The sequence below is a fragment of the Notamacropus eugenii genome, chromosome 5 (genome assembly GCF_028372415.1).
Source record: "Notamacropus eugenii isolate mMacEug1 chromosome 5, mMacEug1.pri_v2, whole genome shotgun sequence".
NCBI classification, from domain to species: domain Eukaryota; kingdom Metazoa; phylum Chordata; class Mammalia; order Diprotodontia; family Macropodidae; genus Notamacropus; species Notamacropus eugenii.
In genome coordinates this window covers 355,997,662-356,024,866 of record NC_092876.1, presented here as the reverse complement: position 1 = coordinate 356,024,866, position 27,205 = coordinate 355,997,662, and the positions used below count along the sequence as shown (strand labels likewise).

Here is a 27,205-nt window from a genome sequence, read left to right as displayed (position 1 = left end):
TGTGGGAGTGTGTGCCACAGATTTAGGGAGGAAATATTTTATTATTACTTTTTTTTACTATGTTATTTTAGTAAATGACTTTGTTTTGAATTAATTGCACCATCTGACTGAAAAGCAAAAGTCAATATACTAGGAGTGAGCTATTGTTTTGAGTGTATACAAACCTACATATGTTTTGGAATCCCAAAGTATTTATCTAGGTAAAAACATTTGTGAGTTGAGAGTGGGGATGTCCCACCTTGCACTGCAGCACTATATATCAAAAGGGCTTTAAACTGAAAAGAAAATTGAGGGAAGAAATCTGTTTATATCACTTGACCAAGTTAAACACTATCAAAGAGTAAGAGTAGTAAGAAAGCAAAAAGTTTACAGGCAACAAAATTAAACGAACCTGTAGTAAAACCTATGATCTTGGATGTCTTTACACAGACATAGAAAGCAACCCAAGCTATTCTTATAGCCTTTTACTATAGGTAACAAACAAGATGAACCTTAGATCTTAAGACAAGGAAGTCTATTTGCCTTTTAGATGTTGTTAAGACTGGTAATGTAATACCCATGCCTGAAAGACAGCTCTGGACAGGCACATCTATTAAAAAGAAAGGGATCTCTTCAATCTCTGCAGTTCCTTTGAGTGCTTCTGGCTCCTAGCTTTTCTAGGGACAAAGCAGAGAATGCCAACCTCTCTTTAGGATGTTGAATAAGACTCTAGGAGGAAGCCAACATGAGGAGAGCTGGCAGTCTCTATCATGTCCCTATCCCCAACCTGCTATACTAGAGACTCAATTACATGGAAAACCCCTCAGGTATTTTTGTTGTCCCTCTGTCCATTGTCATCCCTCTATTGCCCAATGTGGGGACTTGGCTATGAGTGGCCAATGAGTGACCCTTGTTGCTGGACTGTATAGTCTGCCCTTCTAGTGAGTGACCTATCAGCCTATGTGAATGTTTTGACATCCACTTACCAGCTCAGCCCCATGAGCCTGCTCATCACCTTGGTAGGATCTCCAGAATGATCAAGATAGGTCTGTTAAGGTGTGCTCATTAACTCATTTTGTCCAATGGGATTCTGTATTTTGTATAGACCCTCCTAGAAGGCCAAGGGCAAGGTCTATCAGCCAGTGAGATTCTGTATTTTTAATCTGCTTCACCAGATCAAGCACTATAGAACTAAGGCCATGGAGGAATGGGGCATCTCAGACCATGAGGAAGATCTAAGGTCTACTTCATTAGAGAAGGTCGTGGACCCTTTAATAAAGTGCCATTGGCTCAGAGCACTGCCTCAGTGGTTTTTCTTGCAGATTGGGCAATTATAATCTCTACAATACACATATTATACACATAGGTATATGTGTATACATAAATACACACATATGCCTATGTGTATAGTATGTAGGTATCTATGAGTATGTATGCTTATGTGCATATGTGTGTGTGTAAATCTATAACTGTGTGGTGCCTTGGGAAGAAAGAGACCCAAGTTAATAATATTTAGCTCAGAGGTCTAGTGAAAATTTACATCCATTTATACAGAACTTTAAAGGTTATAAATCTTCAATATAATCCTTCAAAATAGACAGCATAATTATAATTGTCTTCATTTTACAGATAAGGAAACGCATTCACAATGGTAGAGTGACTTGCCCATTGTCTAATAGCTGACAGCTAAGTCACAGTGCTTAGATTTGCTTGGAACTAGGCCTTTTAATTCCAAGATCAGTGTTCTTTTTTCTACACACCATGTGTTTTATTAATATGAGGAAGAAATAATCATAGAGCTAAGAGACTTGGACAACATGAAGGAGTTTGTTGGGGAAGACAGACAGAAGCCTACGAGTTGTACCTCCCTAGTGTAAACTGTAATTCTGACTGCCAAGAAATTAAATGTTCCCACAGGCCAATTTAAGCTGTAAGAGAAGTATGAGAGGATACAGTAATATTAAAAGATTTGTTATTCATCTCTCTTTTCCTCTTCCTTTTTTTTCTCTTCTTTTGTTTTCTTCAAATCTCACAATACTGGGTTAATCTTGACTAATTTCTTTTACCTCATTCAATCTATGGTCATTGTTCTCACCTTTTCAACATCACTTCTATTTTGTCTCTTGATGTTTTCAACCTGACTTTTGAATGTTGACTTTTATTGTCCTCTGGGATCTAGTAGCCTTAATAAAATGTAATGAAAGTCAAATAATTACTTTTTATTTTGTGGTTAAAGTACTTAAAATTATTGCCTTTTATTAGGTTGAGAATCCCCCTCACCCCATCACAATAGTTTAATCAGGTTGTAAAAGAAATATTTATCATGTGCATACTATGAACATAGTAAGTACAGTATTAGGTTAATTTGGTGGTAATGAAGAGAAAGGGAAGCAAAGACTGAATGAGAGATTGGAAGTGGATTGTGAATGGTTTTTGTATTGGACCACAGGAGCCAGTCCCTGGTGATCTGTCAAGGGAAGGAGGGATTGAATCTATGGTGTTCATTGAATTCCTTCCTAAGGAGTTAATTGGAACAGGGTCATACAGCCAGTATTGTCAGAAGAGGAAGTTGAACCCAGGCCTTCTTGATTCCAAGGCTAGCTTTCTACCCACTACCCTGTGCTTCCTCTCAATCTTCCAAAGAGGAGTCTTATTACAAGGTGTCCTATGTGGATGAGAGAGTAAGAAAAGTTATTTTGTTTTCACGTTTTCTAACTCTGATTTTAAAATCTGGAGCAATGTTGGAAATCTCATTAAATTTACTGCACCATATCTAAATTCAGAAAATATACTTTAAAAAATAGTATAATGGGTCAATGCAGCACTGTTAGGTTTCAAGTTAAATTAAATGCAAAGCGTTCAGGGACTCAGTTTGTCAATTTCATGCTTGTTTTCTCATGAGCAGTAGCCAAGTAAAGTCATGTTCTTTCCCTCCACCTCAAGTTGACTGAAGTTCAATTTGGGACACAATTTGCCAGGTCCCTTTAACACCTCATGTAGAGCAGTAAGGACAGATGCAATTACAGAACTGGAAACTGCTGGATGTAAACTGATGCCCTGCCCTGAGTGATCTCTTAAATGCTGCTGCTGATTCTCCCCAGGACAGGAACCTGGGGACACTGTACAAGAGTTAGGGGCAAATTTGGCTTTGGAACAACCTTCCCTGCAAACTCAAGAAGAATCCCCCCATGATGGAGAAACCCAACAGTGATGATTCAGCCAAACCTGCTGACTTGAATGTAAGTAGTGTTTGAGAACCTTGCTCTCTTAGCTGCTCAGGGTCAGTTTGTCATTGCTCTCTGCTCATCAGTGAGGGCTGCACCACCCTTCTGAATTGCTGTTAGCTTGTGCCAAAGCTTTGTCAGTGGCAATTTGTTCAACAGATGTGCATTGAAAATGTCACTGAATGTGTACTGATCTTTAAGCAAACTGAATTTAATAAATGCCAGGGTAAACTGATGGGGGCAAAGCCTATCTTTAATGTCATTCCACTGAAAATCAGCAGTGAGATTCAGCCTACGTTTTGAAAGCATCACAAGTATATATTTTGGGAGGATTTCTTCTTTGGATCATTTAGAAAATGTTTGTAAGAGAATTTTATTTTAATGAGTCCACTCCATATGCTACAACGGCTATTTTTCTCTTTAGAAACAGTATCTTCACCTCCTCCAAGGCACAGCATTAGATTGTCTACTCTTGTTAAATTTCAGCTGGATGACTGTAGTCCACATTCCACTGCACAAGGTTGCTTGGCAGGAAGAATGAGACACCAATGAATAATTTAGAGTATACTGAGCTGCAAATTAGCCCATTAATTGGTATGAATATATGTTATAAGAACTGGGCTTATTAAAAGGACAAAAATGCATTATTTCTTGAGAATTTTTATTCTCATTTGGCTTAGTCTTGGTTCTAGACTGTTGCATTTCACTCATTTATCATTAAAAGTGTTGCAGATGGAAATGACCTCATCTTTATTTATACTGATGTGTATGAATCTCTTTGTCCAAGGAGCTCAAAGTCCTTTCTATACATTATTTTATAATTCACATATTTTCAGGTAAGGAAAGCAAAGAGAAGAAAACTGAGATGAAGGACAACACTAAGTGATAAACTGCATTTTTTTTATTTGCAAACTGAATATTTTTATTTTACCTAGTGGTTTTTTCCCAAAGTAATCTTTGCCAGTCTCTTGTTTGTTATCCCCATTTTATTGATTGAGAGACCAAGGCAATGCAGTCCCTCAAAAGGACATAGTTAGAAATAAAGTTGTGAGCAAGCTACATGTGTCTTCTCCCCCAAACAAAACATCATCCATAAATTATTTTTTCTAGTAGCAAAACATTCTAACTAGGAATAAAAATTACCCATTCCACTGGAGAACAAGATTTGAATTTTTTTGTTGCTGTTAATTTTCTTGACTGAGACATGCTTATGCATCCAAGGACAGACCAAATATCAAGTGGTACCATGTAAAGAGTCCTAGATCAGGAATTAGAGTGCCTGAGTTCATATACCAGCTGTTAACTACTACCTAGGTGATACTGAGCAAAAGACTTCCTCTCTGGGCATCAGTTTCCTCATCTATAAAATGATTAGGTTGGACTTACTTGCCTTTGAAGACTCTTTCCAGCTCTATATATGATCCTAGATCACTTACCTAAAGAAAATAAATATACCCCTATGAATATTCACCTTTTGGTCCTTTACTTTGGAAGTTTTGTGCTAAAATTTCCTTGTATAGATATTTCCTTTTATTATTCCATCTGCCTCTGATGCATAATTATTTCTCTCTCTCTCTCTCTCTCTCTCTCTCTCTCTCTGTATGTTTATATATATATGTATATATATATTTTTTCTTTAAGGTATCTAATATCTCTGTCCAAATGGTAACCCGACCAGAGAAGCTACCAGTAAGGAAACCACCTAGAAAGCCACACAGAAAACCTATTGGAAAAGTCAAATCCAAGAAGAAAGCCAAGAAAACCCCCTTTTGGAATATCCAGAATAAAATCATTCTTTTCACAGCATTTTTAGTCATCCTAGCAGTAATCACCTGGACATTACTATGGCTCCATATCAGTGAGTTAAACTGTGTGCTCATGGAAGTTGAATGCATTGGGATTAATGATACATTATAAATGTGGGTTCCATTATGTGTCCTGTAAAATTCTATGTGTTTTCCTTATAGCATGCCTTCATCCCTTAAGCAAACCTTGAGGTGAGGCAGAGGAGGTATTGGAATAATCTGAACCCTATTCCATCTCAATTTTATGAAATGTGATGAATGTGGGAATGAGGGCAAGAGAAAGAAAATTCTAGAGTGTTTTTACCTACTCAGATAAGCTGAATGAATTTGAAGTCCTTCAGAAAGAGAAGCTTCAGTCACTCATAATTTCACCTTTCCATTTGTCTAAATATCATTATCATGGGAAGTCTTGATAATTACTTTGTGGACGCATGCTAAAGAAGCACCACCAACTAACTATATCTCCCCTATCCGCTTAGCTGATTTCTGAAATATTACTCAAAACATCATCCCTTGTTTTTCAGGCTTTATTCCTATTAAAGCAAATAACCCTGGAAGGGCTGGTTTAAATAACTTGAATCTCAGTTATTTCTACCTCATTGTGTAAGTTTTAGGAGTTTTTTTCCTAGTAAAGGAGAAACAGTCAAAAGTAAGGAGAGAGGAGAACCTGAGAATGCTGGGTACCCAGAGGGGTGGAAAACAGCAAGTTGTGGAAGAATCACTAGTGAGGAGGGAAAAGGACTCAGGTTTCAAGATAATTTTGTAGTTATTGCCAGAGAAGAAGCAAAAGGAGTTTTGGTGCTGGACCCTTTCCAGTTTGAATCTACTAGGATGAAGAGATTGTGTAATACTTTTCATCATTAACAATCTCACAAATAGAATTGATAGGAGGAAATGTTAGATTTACTCAGCTTGAGATGTTTTGGAATTTTGATTGGTAATTGAAATTTGATCACCTTGGTAAAGTGGGGAGTTTAAGTTGGCTGAAAAAGAATAGAAAGTGGGCTGGTGCCCAATGAAATTGATTGCTGTTTTCCATTGGACAGATGTCTTAGTGGCAAGAGGTCACCAAGCAGAGCATGAGGTATCCTTGAGGTTGTTGGTATTTAAAGAAAAACTTCATTCAAAACTTAGGAGCTTTATATGCTCCATTTCTGGAATTCCCATGCTGCTTTGCTTAGCACTTACAGCAGGTTTTGCTCAGTAGATCCCTTTTCCCCTTAGACGCTGAAAACTGGGACTCTGGTTGAATAAATTACATCAGAGTAATGAGAGATGGATGAAAGGAAGAGCCCAAGCTTCTATCTCCTCTTACCACATGTCTACTTAGATACTACCAATCTTAGATGGGATCCTTGAGTGCCAGAGAATGTCCTTTTAATCCCTTTCCCAATGGTGGGGAGACAATAGGACATCATGTACTTCTCTCTGTCAGTAAGAGTAACTCATCAAGAAGTTTATATGTCTACTTGGAGTAGGATTTTAAAAATGGCACCATTAGGCTTCCTTGGAGTTTTGGTGCATACTCAGGATTTGGGAAAAAAAGAAAGAATTTTGCAAATGGAGGTGGACTTTCATTATCTTTTAATGGCTACTTTTGAAAAATGATTTAAGTTTTATAAGGATATTACTTTTGAATCTATTTCCTCTCATCACAGTTCATTTGGTTCTGATTATGATAAGATGTTGGACCATAAAACAAAGTAGTATTCATAATAATTGCTGACATTAACATAGCTCTTCATGGCTTGCAAAGCATTTTATATACATCATCTTATTTGAGTCTCACAAGAACACTGTGAGGTAGGGGTAAAATTTATAATTATCTTCATTTTACAGATAAAAAAATGCCAAGACTCAGAATAACTATCTGATATGCTCAGGATCGCAGGATCATACCCCTAGTTAAGTATCAGAGGAGGCATATGAACCTGAGTGACTGATTCCAAATCTAGAACTCCAGTTACTAACTATAACAACACATTGCCTCAAAAAAAAGCAAAAGACAAATTATGTTACCCATAAGTCAAATGTTTCCAATCAGTAGGTAATATTTTATCTTGCCTTCAAACAACAAGGCCAAAGATAGTTCCTCACACATTTTTTCAGTCATGTCCAACTCTTCATGACTCCATTTGGGATTTTCTTGGCAAAGATACTGGAATGGGTTTGCCATTTCCTTCATTTTACAGATGAGGAAACTGAGATAAATAGGGCCAAGTGACTTTTTACACAGCTAGTAAGTGTCTGAGGCCAGATTTGAATTCAGATTTTCCTGCCTCCCAGACTGGCACTCTAGTTACCCATAGTACAGTCTAGACAGGGGTGGGCTGCCTAGACTATGCTTATTCTTAAACCATTTTATTTTTCCAGTGTGGTTAGTTAGGCCAAAAGCTTTTAAGTGAATATGCATCTCATTTAAGAGACTGTAGTGTTACTGGGGTTTGTGCAATTAGCATGATGTCATATACAACAAGAACATCTGGGAATCCACCTTCTATCTGAACTCTATGCTGGATATTTTCCATGACAGTGGCAATATCTTTGAATATTTATCTCTGATAACCCACTTGATTGCTAGCGAGAGGGTCATTAAACAAGATAGTCTGCGTTGCGTCTTTCAAGGAGTCTTCTTGTTCACCCTTCATTCTTGAAAAAAGGATCAGCGACATCACAGGGTGAGGTCTTGACTTCTGCATGAATTAGATTTAAATGAGGTGGAATTGCACAAAGTTGTCATCCTCACTTTCTATTCCAGAATCATCAAAGTCCACTGGCAAGAAAAAAAATCAAGACAATGGCCTGGGGTGTAGTGGGTGATATATAATACTTTTATACATACATATATATGGATATATAATAGTTTCTTTTAGAAAGACATGTTCTGAAACTCAAGTGTTTTACAAATTCATATTACTATGCCCTCTGAACTAGGAATTTTAAGGATTTTTGCCATAATAATGAGAAAACTTATATTAAATCAAGTCAGCAAGAATGTATTAAACACTTAACTAGATGCCAGACACTGTGCTAAGTGTTACCTTACATACTTCCCTAAAGAGAATCTAAAATCTTTGAAAATCTTATTGGGATGTGCCAAGATACCTATGCATATATGTAGCATAGCATATCAAATAATTAAAGAAATTTATAGAAAACACATTCAATATAGTTAATATAGCTAGTCTTCTTATCAGCTGTTAAAATATTGCAATCGCTTGCAAGCCATAAATCTATAACTACGTTAGAATTTCATGTAACTAACCAGAATAACTATAATTCACTGTGCATAATCATAGCATAAATGACAATGTTTCACATTTAAAGCAAAAAATACAGGTCTCTTGTAATAAATGACACATAGAACATGTACAGGTTGTGTGCAGAATCAAATATATAGGTCATCTGCAGAAACACAGCATATAAATTGTCTATATAATATAATAGCAATCAATCAACAAACATTTCAATGAATTGCTAGGTGTAAGACATCAGAGACACAAAGAATAAAGAAGTTAAATAATCCCTACTCTCAAAGAGTTTACCCTCTATGAGGAGAGACAACATGCTCATAAATACCTTTTAAAGTCATTCACAACCTGTCCTAAATCTGTCTTTCCTGCCTTATTGTACATTTCTTCCCCTCTTTCCCTGAGGTCCAGCCCAACTTAATGTTCTCTTTATCCTTCACATACTGTTCTCCATCTCCTTTCCCCATGTCTGTGCCTTAGTTATCTCCAATGCTTGAAGTATACTCCTTCTCACCTCCACTTTAGAGAATCCCTCTCTTCTTTCAAAACACAGCTCAGGTTGCCATCTTCTACATGAAACTTTTCCTGACCCCCTCTCTCTGTATCCACTAATCCCCTCCTTCTGAAACATCATTATTCTCTTTGTTCTCTGGACCCAGAGCCAGGAAGACCTAAGTTCAAATCCAATCTCAGACATGTCCTTGCTATTGTGAAATTGAAAATTGATTTTTAATTCTATTTTGTTAAGACTTAATCAATCTAGATTTAATGTTCCTCCTCACTGTAAGTTTTACCCAGATAATCTCAGTTCACCTGTCTCACAATTCTGATCTCGTAACTAATACCTGCAATCTTGTATGATTTTTTTATATGCTTGGGAGATGTGTAGTTGGAGAAAAGCTTTTAAGGTGAAATTTTGCTCTACTGAATCATAAGTTTTTTTAATAGTCAACGAAAGATATGTTCAATGGAAACTTGTATTTTCTGCACCTTTTCAATAATTATCAGTCAATGAGCATTTATAAGAATGTGATGTGACCAACAAAGTGATGGTTTGTAACCTTTTTCAATCTTTATGATCTCTCAAACTTCTCCAAAATAGGAATTATGCACTAGAGATGAATACATTTCTTCTATCTCCACAGTCTAAGACACCAAGAACTCTAAAAAGGTATCAGCCAAGGGAATTAACACCAGGGAAAGTTAATCCCTAACCCTTAATGTGTTCACTTAATTTCTCTTTCTTCGCCAATCACCATGTTCCTGCAGGGCTGCACAAGTCAAATCACAGACTTACAATAGAACTCAACCCTTCCTCACTCTACCTTTGTTCTTCTCTGTGGAAGAAATCCAAAAGTTAGAAGCTTGTTTTGGCTGGGACTCCAGCGTGGTAGAGGTCTGTGCTACCATAGGACTCATCTTGAGAACAGAGGAACATGAGTAAGTGAGGCAAGATGCGATCAGACCTGAGGGAATGAAGACTGACACTGAGCTGGGGGCAGTTCTGTAGCCCCAGAAGTCATTTAGGCAACAACCCAATAATGACAAAATGTGAATTCATCAGTGAGGGGTGGGAAGTAAAGCAACTTTGAGGTCTGATCTCTGAGTTAACTATTGGCAAAGAGGAAGGAATCAAAAATTGAACATAAGAGATTATAAGAGAAAAGATTGAAATTACCTAAAATTTCAGGTGGAAAAAAACCTCACTTAATAGTCTTGAGCATAAGCAGGTAAATAGTACAGGGAAAATAGTAATAGAACGGAATTTTTCTCCAGATCTCCTAAATGAGCCGAGACACGTCTGAATAAATATTGCAAGACAAAGAAAAATGAATCAATGCCTGATGAAGCAGAGGATCTGATGGATTATCAAGAGATCATGGAACTGCAGCAGAATATTTCCAAATGGTGTTAAAGAGAAATAAGAATTTTCAAAGCAACAACAGAAATCAAACAGAAGTGCTGATTGAGAAACAGGACTGAAACATCATGGACTAACTCCTAGCATTAGACCTACAGTTGATCAATGTTGGCGGGGTTTGTGGGGAGAGCACTAAATGGCAAAATAGTAGCGTACATAAAAAGGGAGGAAGAAGGAAGAAGACAGAAAGGAATATGTTGTTGTAGTTCAGTCATGTCCAATTCTTCATGACCCCATGGACCATGCTGTCTGTTTTTTCAGTGGATTTAGGCAAACAAAGGTTAAGTGACCTGCCCAGGGTCACACAGCTATTAAGTGTCTGAGGCTGGATTTGAATTCAGTTCTTCCTGACTCCAGGGTCAGCTCTCAATCTATTAAGCCATCTATCTGCCCTAAGGAAACATGTAATCTACCCTAATCAAGTAAAAGGTTGAAATTGAACTCTAGGGAAGAAGAGTGCCTAAAGGCAAATGAATGAAGAGGGAAAAGGAGGGACTAAGATTTTGCTGTTCAGTCATTTCAGTTATGTCTGTCTCTTCGTGACTCCATTTGGGTTTTCTTGGCAAAGATATTGCAATGGTTTGCCCTTTCCTTCTCTAGTTAGAGAATTTTACAGATGGGGAAACTAAGGCAAACAGGATTAAGAGACTTGCTCAAGGTCACACAGTTAGTAAGTCTATGAAGTCAGATTTGAACTCAGGAAGATGAACTTTCCTGATTCCAGGCCCAGCACTATTTACTGAACCACCTGGTTTAGTGAAATGTGGGAAGAAGAAGGGTGAAGTCTTCTTTCAGTGGTTGGAGAAGGTCCCAGTGAATAATGCTCCCATGGTGAAGAGAAATATTTTATAAATGGAAATGAAGACCTTGCAATAGCCCAGTTCAGGTAACGTTGAATCCTGCGTCCCACAACATGGGTGGGGTAGCCTCTTTAACTGACTGCCTACATCCTTAGAATTGGTGAGATTGAGCCAATCACACTTTATAGTTATGCTCTTTTCTACTGCCCTTTTTGTTCTGTGCTCTTTTATCTGCTGTACTCATAAATAACCAACTGAAAATGTTCTTTCTTGCTCTTACTCTTTTACCCCAGATTGGGGAAATGGATCTGGGCTCTTTGCTTCTATTCTGTGTTTTTTTTGTCCTCGGTTTAAGGTGGAGGAGGTGATTTTCATGGAACTGGAAGTTGGAACCATGATTGTCATGGAGCCAGTACTGCAGGTGGAGTGGTATAGCAAACCAGGCCTGCACAGAAGCCCTCAGAAGCCAGGGCGCCTAGAACTGTAAGGGAGTTTTGGACTTGGAATTGGGACTTGTGCTCTATGGGAAATAAACTAAACTATGTACCAAATTCTCCTTCTAATCTGTACCAGTTCATTCTCTGGGGAGGAAAAGGAGATTAGGTTCATAGTTTAGGTTAGTTCCCATAGAGCACAGTTTCAGCTCCAAATTCAAAACCTGCCTTGGGTTTGAGTCTCAGACACCTTGGTTTATAAGGGTTTCCACAGTGGACTGGAACCTGAAATGAGGACAGCAACAAAGAACAGAAACAAAGAAACCCAAGCCTAGAGCAAGGGAAGGAGATTCCTCTCTCACTGTTCAGTCTTACCAGTTTTAAATGCACAGGGAACCAAACAAAGGAGTCTACCCCCACTCCTGAGGTAAGTGATGAAGAAGCCTCCATTTAGGCAATCTAAACATGCTCCAAAGGCCATTCAAGGATGTCTCCATTAGTTGAACTGGTCATGCACAGGCCAGTTCAGGTTACAGGATATATATGTAGGAAAACTACAGGGATTTGGTGCTTAGAGACACCACTCATTATGTCTCAGGAGAAGGTGAATCAGAACTCCTGGGAGCATCCAAAAAAAGTGGAAAGGTATGGAATGAGAGAGAAGTTTTATAGCAAATAGGAAAAAATGATCATGGAAGAAGGTAAAGGGTAGTAATGATCTGCGCAATCAGTTCTCAAAAGAAAACTACAAACTATTAACAACCATATGAAAGAATGCTCCAACTTACTACTACTAAGAGAAAAGCAAACAAAACAACCATGAGGTTTTACCTCACTCCTAAAAATTGTCAAAGATGACAAAAGAAGAGAATAGTTAATGTTGGAGGGATTGTGTCAAGATAGACACTGTTGGTGGTGCTGTGAATCAGTACAAGCATTTTGGAAAACAATTTGAAATTATGCGAATAAAGTGATTAAAATATTCATGTTCTTTGGCACAGAAATTCAGCTATTAGGCTTGTACCACAAATCTCCCTATATGCCTCACTCTTCTCAGTCCAATGAGGCATATAGGGATACTTATATCAATGGATTACTTGGGGTACTACCAACAATGCATTAGTATGAATTTCAGTGAACTTGGAAGGCTCTACCACAGGTTGGGCACAAATAGTCTGTACAACCATTTAGGAGGAAGATAGCTCTAAATTTGCTCATTGCACATTTCTTCTGAGCTGTCAAAATTCTGCTTTGCTCATAGAGCACAGAACCTTCTTTGATATGGACATGCCATGCTGGATGATCTTGTGCCAGTGTCTCTCATGTTTCACAATCGAGACTATAGTTTTCCAGAGAGAACTTGAGAATTTCATTGTATTGCTTCTTCTGATCATCATGTGAATGCCTGCCTTGTGTGAGTTCTCTTTAAAACACGTGTTTGGCATTTGAACAATGTGTCCAGCCCATGGGAATTGCACCCTTTGCAGTAGACTTTGAATGCGTGGCAGTTTAGTTTAAGAAAGGACCTCAGTGTCTGGTACCTTATCTTGCCAGGTGATCTTCAGAATCTTTCTAAGACAATTCAAATAGAAGCAGTTCAATTTTATAGTACTCTGTCTAGGTTTCACAGGCATATAAACAACAAGGTCAGCACAATGGCTCTGGAGACCTTCAGTTTGGTAGGCAGCCTAATACATCTTCTCTTCCATACTTTCCTTTGAAGCCTCCCAAACACTGAGCTAGCAGTGGCAATGTGTGCATCAACCTTATCATCTATGTTCACTTTCAACTTATCCATAGCATTCAAAAGTTTTCTATTTGCTCTAACCAATGGTTCCATGGATGGTGTGGTGCTGGCTAGTGTAGAGCCTCTGTTTGCTTAATGTTAATTGTTGAGCCAAAATTAGCACAAGTAGAAGAGAATCAATCCATACTATGTTGTATCTCAGCCTTGAATGCACAATCATCTGTGAACAAAAAGTCATGCACCAGCTCTCATTCCACTTTAATCTTGGCTTATAACCTTTTCAAGTTAAATAATTTACTGTCAGTGTGGTGGTTCACCTTAAAGCTGTTTTCATCCTCATTGAAAGCATCTGACAACATTGCTGAAAACATCACGGTAAAAAGTATAAGAGCAAACACACAGCCCTGTTTCACTCCATTGCTGACTGGGAAAGCTTGAGATCATTGTCCTTTATCCAGAACCCATGCAAACATGCCATCATGAAACTGACATAGCAATGCTGATAAACTTTTCCATGTGACTAAATTTCATAAAAATCTTCACAGGACCTCATGACAGGTGGTTCCCAAGGGCTTTTGGGGAGTTAGAAGAGGGAATCCAGCTCGTCTGTGTACTTTTCCCACCATTTAGTAGCAAAGGGGTGAGGGTTTGCTTGTTTGCATTTTTTTTTAGGTAAACTAGTGTCTACCATATCAGAAGAGTTAGAAGAGCTCCCACTAGTTTATTAAATTATTGAATTCAAAATTCAAAATTGAAATTGTGATTTAGGAGTGCAAAGGCAGTGAGAATAAAAGGATTATTAAAGCATTTAATAGAAACAAGGTATTAAAATATTAGAAAACTAGTGTGGTATGGTGGATAAAGCACTACTTGGAAAAAACTCATGGGAGAGATGAACATTAGTAATATAGATCTGGGATTTCCACAGAGATGATAATGAGATCTATAGTCATTGATGAGATCACCAAGACAAAATTTAGGGAGAAATAAAAGATTAAAAACCAGAAATGAAACCCTGAAGCACACTTACACATAGCAATTAAGATATGGAAAATAATTTTGCAAAGGAGAATCAGAAGGAGTGGTCAGATAGGTGGTTGTTGTCCTTCATCTTCGAAGAGGACCAAAATGACATCACTGTGATAAAGTGAAATTTCAGTGTGTCCAACTGTAGCTGATCAGACCAATACGAACTCCAAATGCTTTACCACAGGTTGGGCACAGACAGTCCGTGTGAATATTTGGGGTGGATATCCCACATTTTCACATCCTGCATTTACTTTTGCTGTCTCAATTCTGCTTTGCTCAAAGAGCACAACACCCTTTCTGATGTGGGCATGCCATGCTGAGCGGTCCTGTGCCAGTGTCTCCCATGTTGCACAGTCAAATCCAAAGTTCTTGAGAGAGACCTTGAGAGTGTCCTTGGATCGTTTCTTCTGGCCACCATGTGATCGCCTGCCCCATGCAAGTTCTGCATAAAATAGTCTTCGTGGCAAGCAGACAACGTGGCCAGCCTATCAGAGTTTTGCTCTCTGAAGCATAGTTTGAATACTTGGCCATTCAGCTCAAGCAAGGACTTCAGTGTTTGGCAACTTATCCTGCCAGGTGACCCTGAGAATCTTTCTAAGACAGTTCAAATGGAAACGATTCAGTTTCCTGGCATGGCACTGGTAGACTGTCTATGTTTCACAAGCATATAACAATGAGGTCAGCACAATGGCTCTGTAGACCTTCAGTTTGGTAGTCAGTCTAATACTTCTTCTCTTCCAAACTTTTCTTCAGAACCTCCCAAACACGAGCTAGCTCTGGCAATGCATGCAACAATCTCATTCATTGTGTACATCCCTGGAAAGTACACTATCAAGGTAAGTGAACTTGTCCACAGCATTCAAAACTCCTTTTGTTGTAACCGATGGTTCCATATATGGATGGTGTGGTGGTGACTGATGTGTTTTCTTGGTATTAATTATTAGACCAAAATCAGCACAGGCAGCAGAGAATTGATCCACACTTTGTTGCATCTCAGCTTCAGAGGCTGCACTGAGTGCACAATCATCTGCAAAAGAAAATCATGCACCAACACTCCCTCCACTTTGGTCTTGACTTGTAGCCTTTTCAAATTGAAGAACTTGCCATCAGTACAGTAGTTGACCTTGATGCCGTGTTCATCTTCATTGAAAGCATTTGTCAACATGGCTGAAAACATCATGCTAAAAAGCATGGGAGCAAGCACATAGACTTGTTTCACTCCATTGGTGCCTGGGAAGGCACAAGAGCATTGTCCATTACCCAGAACCCAGGCAAACATGCCACCATGAAATTGATGTTCAATATTGATGGATTTCTCCAGGCAAGCAAATTTTGACATAATTTTCCATAAGCCCTCATGACTAACAGTGTCAAAGGCCTTGGTCAGATCTACAAACATTGTATACAGACCTCTGTTATGCTTGTGGCATTTCTCCTGGAGTTGTTGGGCTGCAAACACCATATGGACTATTCCTCGGCCCTTTCTGAAACCACACTGGCTTTCAGGTATATGACCATCTTCCAGGTGAAGGATCAACCTATTAAGGAGAACTCTAGCAAGAACTTTGCCAGCAATGACTAAGAGAGAGATCCCCCTGTAATTGTTGCAGGACAATCTATTCCCTTTACCTTTATAGAGATGGACAATAGAGGCATTCTTGAACTCCTGGGGGATAACCCCCTCTAGCCACATAACCTGGAAAATTTCAGTCAGTTTTTGTATGAGCAATGGGCCCCCTACCTTGTAAATATCAGCTGGAACATGTTCAGGTGGGATCAGTACCTTTGGTGTAATGGCTGCCGAGCCCTTTTCGGGGCTTTTTTCGACCTTTGGTGTCCACCTGTTCCACCTAACTCTCACCTGTGGCTCCAAGAAGCTGTAGCATGCACAGTGGCTACACCCCGGTAAACCATTTTGGCAGATGGGCCAAACCAGGTTGAGGGTAACCAAGGGTTCTCAAACCCATTCGTGAGTTAGAGGGATGTCTATGCCAAGCATGTGAAGACTTCCTCTGGTGGAATGGGTGGATGAGAACAATTTGTTCCAACAGACATGAAGGCAGATGGAGCAGGTGATGTGGAGCGCTTAGAGTTTGGTTAGACATCGAAGACACCAAGGTCATCCACTGCATCCTGAGACATTGCCAGCTGTCTTGATTCTGTCCTGCCACTGGACTATGATGACTCTGGAGGCTGATGACTTTGTGCAACTCTATCTCACTTAAATCCAATTTACTCATGAATCAAAAGACATCACCCATGCTTTTATGGTCAGATAGGTAGGAGAACCAAGAAAGGGCAATGTTATTTAAAAAATTACTAGAGAGGAGAAAGTATCTAGAAGAAAGGTATTGGCACCAAGTAAACCCCTGAAAGCTACTTCAGAAAATTTTATTTAACCCAGAAACCTCTTTATCTTGGCACATTAAGGAATATGAGCAATCTTTACATAAAGTTGGAGTTTGTCCTGTTACTCTGGTTCCAAATTGTACTAACTATATTTTTAAGGAAAATTTGGCCTAAGTTAGGCTTATAGGTGGGCAGAGTAGATGACCACTTACATGGAATGTGATATTTTGAAAAATAGACCAATGGCTAAGTTACTCTTCCTGTTTCTCTGCCACATTTGGTTAGTTTAGAACTACAGATTATTAAATCTGGAAGTACCTTAGTGGTCATCAAGTCCAAGTCCCTCACATTACATATAAGGAAACTGAGGTCCAGAAAGGTGAGCTGACCTTTCCAAGATCATTGTTAGCTAATGGTAGATCTAGGACTCAGATTTAGGTCTTCTAAATTACTTATTCTTTTATCTCTTATGCAGTACTTTTGCTGACAGCATGGGGGCAAGCCTTTGACACTGAAGGCTAGACATATCACTCTGACCAGAGGTCAGGGGTCTATGGTCCTCTTCTTCTTTTACTTTTATCCCATTACAGGATATCTAACCCTATAAACTTCTCCTTCTCCACCCACTTGACTTTCCTTCTGAGTGTACCATGTATATTGTTTGCTCCCCAACAACCTCAATTTCAGGGGGTCCATGAATTGAAAAAAATATATTTTTACTTTATTCTAAATAGCTCTGTCAAAAGAGAAAAGGATATTCTCAGGGGTGCCATCATTTACTACTCATGAAAGAGATGCTATTAACTACCTAGAGCACAACCCAGTTTATGAACTACTAAAATATTTATTTGCTATAAAAAGCAATGAATTCATAAGCACAATGTTGGCATAAATCAGACACTACTTTAGTGTGATGCAGCTACCTAATTGTCTTCTTTTTGTTTCACAGGCCAGGCTGAAAGCAAGGATGCTTTTTACTTTGTTGGGTTGTTCCGTATCGCCAACATTGAATTTCTCCCAGAACATCGGCAGAAAGAATCAAGGGAATTCCTTTCAGTAGCACAAAATGTACAGCAAGTGGTAAGAAAATACAGCAGGGATTATAAAATCCTCATAGCTCAGGAAATAAAGGTTTGTAGGATTAAAACAACATCTATAAAAAGATGGATTTATATATACTCTCTTCTAGATAGAAATAAACATTTCTTTTCCTATCAAAAGAACATGCACTTTTCTCTTCTTGCTTCTTGTAATGATTACGTAATATGCAGGCATTCTATACTGAACCATAGGTGTATGGTTGAGGTGAGTGATGGTGCAGCTAACTATTATTCCCATTCCTCATCAACACCAGAAAAGTCTGGAGACATCATAAAGCTGACTTCAGGGAGTGAGATAATGATGTGAAAAATAATGCATTGACTTGTACTGGTATTAAGAATGAATGCAAAATTGAACTTCTGGAGCTAAGTAGCAATAAAGAGAAATAGAAGTAAATAAAGGATCTGCTTCTACTGAACAAACAAATTAAACTGTAGTACAATCAGAATGGCAGGCAGCACCATTACTTCCAGCTGAAAGGAATTTGCTGTTTCAGCACTGCGACAGTGGATAGCACCACTGTCTCCATTGCTACAAAGTGAGTGCAGATGGTATTAGGTATATTTAAGGAGAAATATATTGGACAACCTTCATGGGTTTGGTGGTTTATAATGCTCACAGTATGAGAGTAAGATCTAGGTGAGCCTCTGGGGTGAGAGAAAACTGTTTTATTCCCTGGATTACTGTAGGAGCAATGTATTATCATGAGTCTTGTGTTTGCATCTTTTTATCCAACTATTAACCAGCCGAGAAATGGCTGGGGGAGTGTGTCTGTATCTGTGTGTCTCTCTCCACTGGTGTCGTGTAGCAGTACGTGATACTACCACTGAATGGTAAGGCATATGCCTTCTCTTAAAGGAGGAGTCTGTGCAGAGATCTTTCAGAAACAGTTTTGGTTACATTTTTGCTACAGGCCTTGTTCTGAGCTCAGTTCCATTCTCCTAAAACTAGGTTTCAACATCCAAATTATAATGATGCTTTTAGGAACACTGAACATGATTGAAATGAAAATATTTTGTCCCAGAAAATGAGTGTGGCAAAAATGGATGAACTTCTTAAATCTGGGAGCAGGAGAAATATGGGTGGTTACAATAAAAATCTAAGCCTGTCAGAACTGGCAGAGATCTTTAAAACTATACATGAAAACATCACCATTTAATATATTATTCAAGAAGAAATCTCCATTGATACAATTTTTCTAGTTTTAGGTATGTCCCTAAGGCATTGGGAATGTCCAAAGACATTCCCCAAAAAGCAACTTTTTGGTAACAAAAATATCAGAGCAGATCAGTTAAAATAGTCAAGGGGACATTTCCACAAGAGTATACATAGCACAGCATGTGATGTATACTCTGAATTCATAGGAAGGATTAAAAAAAAGAGAAAATGGAAATGAAAGAATGGAAAAGAGAAAGAAGGAAGTACAGTAGATGTGTCAAGTGCTGCCCAGGTATTAGGCTGTCTATTTCTGAAGAACATAAACATGAATAGGGTTCATGTATATATATACACATGCACAGATTTTATATACATATGTGTGTGTACTTCCCTAACTCCGAGAAATGGTAGAGACAGGAATTTTGTGAATATTTAAGAAAAAAATGTACATACATTTAATGGATGAAAGCATAGTGATGCAATAGAAAGAATATTGTATTTTAACCTGGATTTAGATGTCAGTTCTGTCACTACCTGTGTGATCTTGGGCAAGTCATGTAGTTTCCTCATCTGTGAAATGAGGCAGTCAGATTATATGATCTCTAAGGGCCTTTCTGAGCTATGTGGGTGGTACAGTGGATAGAGTACCAGGCCTGGAGTCAGGAAGAATCAATGAGATCAAATCTGGTCTCAGACACTTACTAGCAATGTGACCCTGGGCAAGTCATTTAACCCTGTTTGTCTCAGTTTCCTCATCTGTAAAATGAGTTAGAGAAGGAAGAGACAAATCACTCCAGTATTTTTGCCAAGAAAACCCCATATGGGGTCACAAAGAGTCAGACTTGACCCAAAAGACTAAACAACATAAAAGGTCCTATCCAGATCTAAATCATATGAGTCAGTAAAATTGTAATTAAAAAATAAATACAAAGATAGAACCTTAATTTACAAGGAAAAGTTCAGGATTCCTCACATCCTGAGGTCACTGTAATGGAGGGAATTTACATGTCCCTACCCAGCACAACTTTTGATGCAGCTGGTTGCATGGGTCATTGGTTTGAACCAATATTGAGCTACTAGCATTTTTTAAGTCAGCCCTCCTTACACTCTCTTCTTCCTCCATGCTGGGGAGTTTATTGCCAGCAGCAACCACTAACAATTAGACATAGACAGGAAACATACTAGGGATTATCCATTCATCAACTCAAGCTAACTGTATATAGTAGATATTTAATAATGTAAAATTGGATCGCATTACTTTGTATCTTCCTTTCTAGATTATTACAATGTTTATTAACATAGATTTAATGGTTATCACTCATCTTTAGAAGGACAGAAAGCAAGTACTTTCCATGTTTGGAATATGGTTAATCTGGTTTACTGTCTGAGGTACAAATGAGACTAGGAAGCATTGGTTGCCACTACAAGCCCCCTCTCAGTAAATGTAACCTTATCTGGAGGAAGTAAATAGATATCATGATGCCAGAGGGTAGGAGGTATAATAGGAAGCTGATAGAGGCATTGTATCATATATGAGATATAGTGGAAAGAACGTTGGACAGTAAGTCATGACATCTAGTTTTTTTCTTCAGGTTGTAGCTTTGGCATGAGTTAGTATGTGACTTTAATTAAGTAACTTCACATCTCTGAAGCTCAATTTACTTATCTCTGTAATGGTGTTGATGTACAGGACCTGTCAGTAATCTGGGCCTTGGGCCAGGTGGCTGTTAATCACCCAGAATTCTGCCCCTATTTCCATGCGCCCAACTCTTTAACTGAAAATATGTGTCTAGTACAGTGCCTGGCACATAATAGGCATTTAACAAATGCTTATTGATTGATGGATTGGTTGAATCATGATGTGTCACTTTTATGTCTCTGCCTTTATTTAATAGTCACATATTCTCCTTTATTAATCCAGCAAACTGCCAGTTACCTTCCTTAAGATTACTTGGAAACATGGTAAAATTAAGAACAAAGGACACATTTCCACCCTCTAGGCAAAATCCCTCCTTTCACACTGGTTCTTCCTTTGTCAGTTTCTCAGGTATAGAACATAAATAAAATAGCTAGTCCAGAAATTTAGTGCCTTGTATCATGTACATACACACACACACACACACACACACACATACGCACACACATATTGTATACTTCCCACTACCCAGTAAAGCAGTCTGTTAACACAAAACTAGTGACCTGCATTGGGACTGGAAATAAAGTGTTCCAGAAACTTTTGAAAAAGTATGTTTGTGTGATCACTTTGACTGCCATTGTCTCTAATTCTCCATCTTTTCCACTTCAGATGTGCCTTCTGTTTGACACCAGCCTTCTCTTTCTGTTACAACTATTAGCTTCTTTCAAGTACTAAGTATACCATGAGGCAAAAGGATGGATAAAATTGCAACTATGTCAAACAAGGAGCTGGATGTCTCCCATATAGGGAACATTAAGACCTCACATTTAGATAGTGTTTAAAAAATATTCTTTTCACAACAGTCCTCTGAGATAAGTTGTTGTTGCTTGTTGCTCAGTTTTTTTTTTAATTTGTGTCTGACTCTCTGTGACTCTATTTGGGGTTTTCATGTCAAAGATTCTGGAGAGGTTTGCCATTTCCTTTTCCAGCTCATTTTACAGATGAGGAAACTGAGACAAACAGGGTTAAGTGACTTGCCCAAGATGACACAGCTAGTAAGCATCTCAAGCCAGATCTGAACAGAGAGATCTAGTAACAAAGCCAGGAAGCCCTGGGTTCAAGCCCTGTTTCTGACATATCCTGTCTCTGTGACCTTGGGAAAGTCACTTAATCTCTCAGTACTCCAGGGCAATAAGTTGTCAAAGGGTGCCAATTTTCATGAAGAAAGGGAGTTTCCTTATCTGGGAGTTCTCTATATTAATGAACCTAAAGGTCAAATCTTTATCCTTGTAGAAAGGGGAAAAAAGACAATTACTAGTCTCTCTTTAATAAGAGAAGTCAGATGGCCTTTGGGGGTCTGAACCACAGATACTACCTGCCACCTAATGGTCAATAGTGGAATGTCATTCTCATTGACCATTTTACCAGAGAAATCATAGGCAGTCCCTTCATTTCACTGCTACTTTTACACATGGAGATTGGTGAAAAGGACTATCAGGATGGGTTAATGGATACTCATCTTAGAAGAAGGTAACCTTGGAAGGAGAAGTTAAGCTTAATCAGGAGCTTTTACTGAGATACATGTGGAAAGGGATGACTGACTATTGTTTATCTCTCTTGGGGACAAAAAGAAAGTAAATAGTCTGAGAAGATGCCACATGGAGTGAGAACTAAGTTATAACCAAGGAAAAATGTCTTTACAAGGATTATTGTTAAGCACTGGGACATATTAGGAAGGGAGATTGTTAAACCTACTTCCCAATAGATTCTGATGGTGGTTTATGGGCAGAAAGATAGACTGCCTTTTTTTAAAAGAGTTTGTCATGGGCATGAAAGAGAATGGTTAAGTGACTTGCCCAAGATCAAAGATATCACATAGTGGAACTGTGATTCAAATCCTGGCCTTTTGGATCCAAACCTAACACCTTTTCTATTGTTTCAAGATGTGGGTCCTTTGAGGCTAAGCAGTATGAACCTAATTCATTTTCCAAGTGACATAATTTCAAATGTATGAAGACAAATGTCATATTTTCTCTTCCCTCCCCCAGAATTTTCTCTTCTGGCAACGCATCCCCACTTTCTTCAAATGAATTTTGTGTGCCCTCTAGTTCTCCCACCGCTCTGATCATCCTTTCCCAACATGATCTTGTTTATCAATGTCCTTCCCAAAGTGTGGTACCCAGAAAGGAAAACAAAATTTCCATTATAGTGTGCTTAAGGCCTCTACAGAGACCATTTACCTGCCATGTAGTTCAATTCAATTTAGTAGACTGCTAAAATCTGTATATCTTGTTCATATCAAATCATCAATAAGCATTTTTAAGTTCCTTAAACCAGGCATCATGTTAAATGTTAGAGATACAAAGAAAGACAAAACCAGTCCACTCTCCCCCACCAAAAAGAGCTCATGACCTAACAGAGAGAGACAATATACAAATAATTATATGTAAAAAGATACATACAGGATAAATTGGAGGTAGTCTCAGAGGAAAGATACTAATAAGGAGGACCAGGAACGGCTTCTGACAGAAGGAGGATTTTAGCTGAAACTAGGGGCAAACCAGAGCAGCCAAGAGGTTAGGTTGGGGAAAATGCATTGAATTGAGAGGTGGAGTATCATGTGTGAAGATCAGCAAGGTTACTAGACTGTAAAATATGTGAAGGAGAATAAGGTGTAAGAAATCTAGAAGGGCAAGAAGGGGCCAAGGTAGCAAGGGAGTTAAAAGTCAAACAGGGGGGTGGGGCAGAGCCAAGATGGCAGAGTAGAAGCAGGGACCTGCCTGAGCTCTCCCCTCCAAACCCTTCAAAATACCTGTAAAAATGACTCTAAACAAATTATAGAGCAGCAGAAGCCACAAAATGACAGAGTGAGACAGATTTTCAGCCAAAGACAATCTGAAAAGCCATCAGGAAGGTTCTATTACACCAGGCTTAGAGTGGAGTATAGCCCAGCGTGGACTATGCTGGCATAGACAGAACTGAAGCAGGCCTCAGGGCACTGAATCACTGGTCACTGTAGCAGTTTCTAGACTTCTCAACCCACAAACACCAAAGACAGCTTCAAAGGTCAGTGGGAAAGCTCTCTTACCTAGGTGAGGGAGGAACATCCCAGGCCCAGGGTGGCCGCAGCCTCTACACAGTGACAGTGGCTTCAGGAGCTCTCAACCTACAGACAGTGGGGGAATTGAATGGCTGATCTGAGTTGCAGTTCTGGTGGTGGTCCTGGGGCAAGGAGGAGCATTAGCATAATGGAGCTGGTGGTGGCTGTGGAGAGGGAATCCTACTCACAGTTCCAGGGCAGGAAAGAGTGCTTGTGGTTGCTCACAGAGTAGAGCACAGGTCAGGAGAGGAGTAGACACTTTTCCTTTGATCATACCACTTTGGAGGAACTGAGAATTTATAGGTCCCTAGAGATATCTCTGAAAACAACTGCACAAAACCCCAGAAACTTGGGGCAGTAAAACCTCCACTTCACAAAGAGCTCAAAAGTCAAGTAATTGCCTGGGAAAATATAGGAATATACAAAAAGGGGTAAAATAATACTATAGAAAGTTACTTTCTTGGTGAAAAGTTATTTTCTTAGGAAGATCAAAGGAATCTTGATCTTTGATCTTGAGGAAGATCTAAGCACACAACTAGAGGAAGACAGCAAAGTCAAAGCTCTTACATCCAAAATCTCCAAGAAAAATGTGGTCTCAGTCCATGGAAGAGCTCAAAAGAGATTTTGAAAATCAATAAGAGAAGGAAGGAAAAATTGGGAAGAGAAATGAGATGCAAGAGAATCATGAAAAATGAGCCAACAACTTGCTAAAGGAGACTCCCCAAAATGCTGAAGAAAATAACACCTTTAAAAACAGACTTACCCAAATGGCAAAAGAGGTCCAAAAAGTCAATGAGGAGAAGAATGCCTTAAAAAAACAGAATTGGCCAAATGGAAAAGGAATTCCAAAAGCTCACTGAAGAAAGTAATTCCTTCAAAATTAGAATGGAGCAAATGGAAGCTAACAACTTCATTAGAAATCAAGAAATTCTAAAACAAAACCAAAAGAATGAAAAAAATAGAAGACAATGTGAAATATCTCATTGGAAAAACAACTGACCTGAAAAATAGATCCAGGAGAGATAGCTTAAAAATTATTGGTCTGCCTGAAAACCATGCTCAACAAAAGAGCCTAGACATCATCTTTCAAGAAATTATCAAGGAAAACTTCCCTAGTATTGTAGAGCCAGAGGATAAAATAGAAATGAAAAGAATTCACTGATCACCTTCTGAAAAAAATCCCCAAAGAAAAACTCCTAGGAATACTATAACCAAATTCCAGAGTTCCCAGGTCAAGGAGAAAATATTACAAGTAGCCAGAAAGAAACAATTCAAATATTGCTGAAACACAATCAGGATAACACAAGATCTGGCAGCTTCTACACTAAGGGAACAGAGGGCTTAGAATATGCTATGCCAGAGGTCAAAGAAGGTACGATTATAACCAAGAATCACCTACCCATCAAAACTGAATATAATATTTCCAGGGAAAAAATGAAATTTCAATGAAATAGAGGACTTCCAAGCATTCTTTTTTGAAAAAATCAGAGCTGAATAGAAAATTTGACTTTCAAATACAAGAACCAAGAAAAACATGAAAAGATAAATAGAAAAGAGAAGCCATAAAAGACTCATTAAAGTTGAACCGTTTATATTCCTACATGGAAAGATGATATTTGTAACTCATGAGACATTTCTCAGCATTAGGGCAGTTAGAGGGAATATGTGTGGGTATGTGTATGTGTACATATATGTATACAGAGGTCACAGGGTGAGTTGAATATGAAGGGAGGATGCCTAAAAAATAAAATTAAGTGTTGAGAGAAATGTACTGGGAGAAAAAGAAAGTGAGAGGCAGAATGTAGTAAATAATCTCACATAAAAGAGGCAAGAAAGAGCTTTTACAATGGAGGGGAAGATGGGTGAGGTGAGAGGGAATAAGTGAGCCTTACTCTCATGGGATTTGACTTAAGGAGGGAACAACATACATTCAGTTGGGTATGGGAATCTATCTCACCCTGCAGGAAGGCAGGGAGGAGGGAATAGGAGAGGGAGCATAATAGAAGGGACAGAAGATTGGAGGAAGGGGTGATTAATAACAAATACTATTGTGGAGGGACAGGTCAAGGGAGAGAATGGAATAAATGGACAGAGGGGAATGTGGTTAGTCTTTCACAACCTGACTGTTATGGAAGTATTTTGTATGGCTACACATGTATGACCTATATCTAATTGCTTGCTTTCTCAATGAGGGTGTGTGGGGAGGGAGGAAGGGAGAGAATATGGAACTCAAAGCTTTAAAAATAAGTGTTAAAAATTGTTTTTGTGTGAAACTAGGAGATATGTTGTACAGGAAATGGGGTATAGAAATCTATCTTGTCCTGTAGGAAAATAGAGGGGAGAGGGATGGGAAGAGGTGGGTGATAGAAGAGAGGACAGATTGGGGAAAAGGGCTGTTGGGGTGCACGCTGTCTTGAGGTGGGGGAGGGGAGAGATGGGGAGAAAATTTGGAATTCAAAATCTTGTGGAAGTTTTGCAAATGACTTCTATAATAGTCGTGTTGTGTAAGACTAACTATATATCCCTCCATTCTATCCTGCCCCCCATTGCTTCTATTCTCTCTTTTGATCCTGTCCCTCCCCAAGAGTGTTGACTTCAAATTGCTCCCTCCTCCTATTACCCTCCCTTCCATCCTCCCCCCAACCCTGCTTATCCCCTTCTCCCCCACTTTCCTGTATTGTAAGATAGGTTTTCATACCAAAATGAGTGTGCATTTTATTCCTTCCTTTAGTGGAATGTGATGAGAGTAAATTTCATGTTTTTCTTTCACCTCCCTTCTTTTTCCCTCCAAGAAAAAGTCTTTTGCTTGTCTCTTTTATGAGAGATAATTTGCCCCATTCCATTTCTCCCTTTCTCCTCCCAATATATTTCTCTCTCACTACTTAATTTCATTTTTTAAAGATATGATCCCATCCTATTCAATTCATTCTGTGCTCTCTGTCTCTCTGTGTGTGTGCATGTGTGCGTGTGTGTGTGTGTGTGTGTGTGTGTGTGTGTGTGTGTAATCCCACTCACTACCCAGATACTGAAAAGTTTCAAGAGTTACAAAAATTTTCTTTCCATGTAGGAATGTAAACAGTTCAACTTTAGTAAGTCCCTTATGACTTCTCTTTGCTGTTTACCTTTTCATGCTTCTCTTCATTCTTGTGTTTGAAAGTCAAATTTTCTTTTCAGCTCTGGTCTTTTCATCAAAAATGCTTGAAAGTCCCCAATTTCATTGAAAGACCATTTTTTCCTTGAAGTATTATACTCAGTTTTGCTGGGTAGGTGATTCTTGGTTTTAGTCCTAGTTCCTTTGACTTCTGGAGTATCCTATTCCATGCCCTTTGATCCCTTAATGTAGAATCTGCTAGATCTTGTGTGATCCTGATTGATTGTATTTCCACAATACTTGAATTGTTTTTTTCTAGCTGCTTGCAATATTTTCTCCTTGACCAGGGAACTCTGAAATTTGTCCACAATGTTCCTAGGAGTTTCTCTTTTTGGATCTCTTTCAGGCGGTGACCTGTGCATTCCCTGAATACTTATTTTGCCCTCTGGTTCTAGAATATCAGGGCAGTTTTCCTTGATAATTTCATGAAAGATGATGCCTAGGCTCTTTTTTTGATCATGGCTTTCAGGTAGTCCCATAATTTTTAAATTGTCTCTCCTGGATCTATTTTCCGGGTCAG

At 38.7% G+C, this 27,205-nt stretch overlaps 1 protein-coding gene across 1 annotated transcript in view; it reads left to right on the top strand.

Annotated features, from left to right (window-relative positions):
• The first annotated feature begins 3,170 nt into the window (after positions 1–3,170).
• Positions 3,171–27,205, top strand: part of TMPRSS7 (transmembrane serine protease 7) — an 86,733-nt gene continuing 62,698 nt past the window's right edge. Inside the window, exons 1-3 of the mRNA XM_072617033.1 lie at positions 3,171–3,218; positions 4,845–5,061; positions 17,489–17,619. Of these exons, the coding sequence (XP_072473134.1) occupies positions 3,171–3,218; positions 4,845–5,061; positions 17,489–17,619 (396 nt within the window). The remainder of the gene's footprint in view (positions 3,219–4,844; positions 5,062–17,488; positions 17,620–27,205) is intronic.